Source organism: Gossypium hirsutum, chromosome A13 (genome assembly GCF_007990345.1).
Source record: "Gossypium hirsutum isolate 1008001.06 chromosome A13, Gossypium_hirsutum_v2.1, whole genome shotgun sequence".
Taxonomy (NCBI): Eukaryota; Viridiplantae; Streptophyta; class Magnoliopsida; order Malvales; family Malvaceae; genus Gossypium; species Gossypium hirsutum.
The window spans coordinates 13,831,634-13,836,095 of record NC_053436.1 but is presented as its reverse complement, the minus strand read 5'-3'; the positions used below and the strand labels follow the sequence as shown (position 1 = coordinate 13,836,095).

Here is a 4,462-nt window from a genome sequence, read left to right as displayed (position 1 = left end):
ATAAGAATCAGCCAATCACAAACTGGGAAAACAGTGAAAAACAAGCCAGAGTGGAAAGCCACAGTAAAAAACGATTGTATCTGCACTCAGTCTGATTTGAAGCTTATTGCAATGGGTTTCAGACGGTGGAGGACGTCGAATCGTCAGTGATGTCAAAATCAGGAGGCGAATGCTTGATCAACAACGGCGGACTAGTGATTTATTCCAGTAACTTGAGCTTCATCTATGCATGGGATACTTCATTTCCTTTCAAGCCCTTTTCTTCGCAAGTCATCTGTTCTTAAAATCTTGAATCCAAAATTAGGGTTTTCAAATTCTAGTGTAGCTTTTTGCTTGCTAAATTCAATAATGAAATGAACCTCTTCTTTTGGGACCTAATGTGGTATAATTTTAGACCCAAAAAAATTATTTTTTAGGAAACAATATGAGAATAACCAAACTCTCAACTTTGAATGTTTAAAGACGATTTAGTTGAAAATAAAAGAGTAATAGTAATACCTACAACTGTAATTAAGTCAAGCTCAAGCAATGAGAAGCTCAAGCAAAATCAAATACTATTACTTAAGTTCGAGTTCAACTTTAAATAATATTTGAGTTTGGTTGATTTAAGCTCATTCACATTATTTATATATTTGAATTTGTGGCATTCAAGACCACATCAAAAATTAATTAATTTATTTTTTAAATACATTGACCAATTTCATGTACTACGTCTACATTAGTCAAAAGTCATGTATCTAACAAAAACCATAGCTTTTGGAGATAATTTACACATTCCTTCAAAAACCATAGCTTTTGGAGGTAAAATTTAATCAAAGGAAGAATGAAAGCTCAGGTTTGGGGGTAAATGATAACATACTCTCACCAAAAAGTTCAAATAATGATGCTAACAAGTTCCTTGGGTCTGTGTCTTCCTTCCAAGCCTGAGCTAGAATAGTTGATGTCCTTGAAACTCGACCCCCGACCTCCCTCCCTAGCATGTTATCGTTTGATAACGGCCGTGACATTGATGATACACCAATATTGGAACCTCCTACGATGGTAGAAAAGCCGCTAACTGCCCTTTGTAAATCAGTTTGCATGGAATTTATTGGCATCATACCTATTGCACTCTCAGTTGCTATTTTCTTGGCAGGTGGTTGTTGCTGCATCCAGGTGTCCGTGCTTGCTTTTCATTTATCTTGATTGATCAGAAAATGGAATATCGTAAAGGGGGAGAAGAGACTTGTGGATTAACTGTAAATATGATGGTTCAAAGAAATCATACTTGTCGCAACTTTGTTGTTGCTTTTCCAGATAGGACGAGTTGGGGGTGCTAGCAAACTAGGGAACATTTTAAGCCGATCATACATGCACAGTCCAGCTGCACGCTGTTAGTGGAAATTTTATGCAGTGTTGTTAATTCTACAGCAAATAAATGAACCGATGCTCATAAACTGGTACCAAATTTGATGTTAAACTTACCAGTAGGGCCCCATAAACACACCAGGCCTCGTGTCTTTTTATTTCAGGTTCAAGAAGCTGCAAATACACTTCAAGAATAGATCCAAGTTTTTAACCAAAAAATCAAACACCTAAAATTCATAAAATCAAATATGCATGTATAAGTCCAAAAGAAAAGAAATCTTCACCTTTTGCATATTGATGCCACTAGCTTTGCTACGAAGTTTCTAAGTTCCCAATGATTGTCAGTGAATTTATTTCCTAACCTTTTTGCAACGAGGCAAGTAATAATAGATGGCATCAACTGGTGTAACTGAAGAACATTTTAAAAAATCAAATAGGTTGAAAATAAACCATTAGCATATTTGCATTAGTTCGTGGACTTCTAAACAATTGAAATAATAAACTCACGTAAGTTTTTATGTGTAAGTGTTCATTCTGGAGAAGACTCCATGCAACACGCATCAAAGCAAACATGAGAGGGAAATTATTCAAATTCCGTGCAACCTGAGATAAATGTGGCAAAAATGTAAGCTTGAGATAACCAACCAAAAGTTCTTTACAACACACATATATAATGAAGTATGAAAGATCTTTAAGACAACCTCATCAGCAATGAAACATGTACAATAAAGAACTAAAGGATGTAATCCCGAGTCTGTTTCCAAACTCAATAATGCTTGTTTAAAGAGAATCGAGACTGATTTATTCATGGTAATGTCCACGATCTTGTCAAAGTAAAGCTGCATAACAACCAAATTAGTCTTTTAATATCATTTATGCAAATTTTAACATAAAAATGTTGCTGAAGATGTACAACATACTTTAAGTTCTCTAGATAATACATGCTTAATAGGTAATTTGACATCAACGGAAAGCCCATCTTCTTTGTATTCAGCCTTTTTACCATTAGAGGGTGCTGCATGGAAAGAAAAAAACCAATTCGATGTAGAAATGAAGATAAGTCATATTAGATTAAAGTGATAAAACCAGAAAAGAACATGAACCATAAGAGTCTTCAACACAAATAGCTTCGAGAGAATATTTAGGTTAGCTAAGATGGTACCTTCAATTGAAGCATTTTCTGGAATTTCTGGTTGAATGCCTTCAATCGGAAGCCAGTGGGATGTAACAGATGTATTAGTGGTGCTTTTGGCAAAGGTGACTCAAGAACTAGATACATAAGGCAACATAGAAGAATTTAAGTGAAGACTTCTTTAATAAGGCAACATACAACATAACCTTGAATATTGTTGATAAGTTCTTACTTCTTTAAACTCCACATCTTTGTCATCAATGTAGAACAAATCCTTATGCCCAGCGGGTTTCTTGAATCGTAGTGCATCACGAGAGGCAAATCGACAGATCGGCTGATGCTAGAGAAACACACAACACAAGCCAATTAACCAAAATGAAAAATCTAAAGTAGGAGGTTAAACTTAATATTCAAACTTCCAAAACTAAGTTTTCAAAATTCCACTTTTGATAAATTTTATGAATTAATACACATAAAGTAGAAATTATCACATTAGTCCAACAAATCAAGATATAGTACATCATTAAAAATTCATAAGATTCTAACAAAGTTATACTAACAAATAACATTAATTAGCACTATTTTCAACTAAAAAGGAAAAAAAATAATGCCATAATTTACTTTTCCATGTGCAAAATTCCAAAATCAAAGACCTTTAGTTATACCAGAAAAAGAAAAAAAAAGGAACTTATACAAGCCAGCCAGTGTTGCTAAAAGAATGGAAAATGAAGCACCTTTCGCAACCATCGTCCTCTTTCTCCGAACCCCAGAGCCTTAGCTTGTCTACCACCATCGATCTCAATCTCTGGAGCTTTGTTCCAACCCAAATACGTGCCGTTGGCAGTTGACTCGATGAATGCATTGGAAGAAGAAGAAACGGAGGAAAAAGAAGAAGCAAAGAAATTAGTCGACGATCTAAAAAAGGGATTGTTTTGGAAGCTCTAAGGGAGTTTAAGAAAAAGGGTTCTTGCGAATCGAGTTGGACATGGCTATGCTGATGTTCTTTTTGTGATGATGGACAGAAAATGGGGAGTGTTGAAGGAAGCAGCTTTCATGGAAAAAACTTCGAGATGAGGATTTAAAACAGGGAGAGGTTCATGTAATGACTTCTTCAACATTGAAAATGGCTTCGGTTCTCCGTTGACCAAACTGATTTGCAACCAAGGGGAAGGGGAAGGGGAAAAGGGAGAAGAAGTGTCAATTTTCGAGAAATGTCTTACCGATTTCAAAAGGTAATTAAAAAAAGCCCTCATTTTCCCGTGTTTTTTAAAATATTTTACCTTTGGAAAATCATTTTCAACCAGCCAAACATCAAAAAAGCATGAAAAGCTTTTACGGAAAAACTTTTACAGGTTACCAAACAGACCCTTAATGTTAATTTATCAATGTTAAATGTATCACATTAAAATAATTCATATACTTGTACATTCTTATACCAAAAGTTGAAGAATAAGGCATTTACATTGACACTATCATGGTTGTGTCTTATGGAAATACTATATAAAGGGTTTTGATTCCTCTCTCTACTTAACTAAGTTTGAGAGTTTTCCCATAACTTAAGAATCAAACATCAAAATAATCAAGGAGAGAAAAGATCAAATAAAAGATCAAATGTTCATCATAACATGAATCAAGCTTTCATCCTAAGTTTTAATATTTCCAAAATTGAATTTCTACTAGACCTACAATCAATTGTGATCAAGTTCCTAGACTCAAGATGTCTAAGGTATGTCCTATTTAATTCATAAAAGTATGTTATACAAGCTTTATTTTATGAATACTATTGTGTATGGTTCACAAAATTAGTCAAAGATCATTATTTTTCTAACATGTGGTACCAAAGTTACATTAAGGCTAATTTTCGTGAGCATATAAAAATTAACGTTCGATCGACCTTAAAGTTTTAGTTTGGTTGAATTGGTTGTCACCAAAATGACCCATTCATAATGATACTATGGTTGTTGATTAAACAAGTTTTTAAGT

At 34.2% G+C, this 4,462-nt stretch overlaps 1 protein-coding gene across 1 annotated transcript; it reads right to left on the bottom strand.

Annotated features, from left to right (window-relative positions):
- Positions 1–686: 686 nt before the first annotated feature.
- Positions 687–3,907, bottom strand: LOC107894659 (transcription initiation factor TFIID subunit 6-like). The gene is made up of 11 exons (XM_041084723.1): positions 3,900–3,907; positions 3,214–3,394; positions 2,678–2,819; positions 2,510–2,608; positions 2,268–2,362; positions 2,049–2,186; positions 1,855–1,950; positions 1,632–1,756; positions 1,465–1,532; positions 1,268–1,370; positions 687–1,180 (listed from the first exon to the last, which is right to left on the bottom strand). Exons 1-9 carry the CDS (start codon positions 3,905–3,907, stop codon positions 1,514–1,516), a joined length of 903 nt encoding a protein of 300 aa, XP_040940657.1. The 3' UTR covers positions 687–1,180; positions 1,268–1,370; positions 1,465–1,513.
- Positions 3,908–4,462: the final 555 nt, after the last annotated feature.

What these genes read in the sequence shown, in the direction of transcription:
- LOC107894659 (XM_041084723.1), bottom strand. An exon ending in AGAAAATGCTTCAATTGAAG is followed by an intron (nt 2,363 to 2,509) that starts GTACCATCTTAG and finishes CTTTCCATGCAG; the next exon opens with CACCCTCTAATGGTAAAAAG. An exon ending in CATGTTTCATTGCTGATGAG is followed by an intron (nt 1,951 to 2,048) that starts GTTGTCTTAAAG and finishes CATTTATCTCAG; the next exon opens with GTTGCACGGAATTTGAATAA.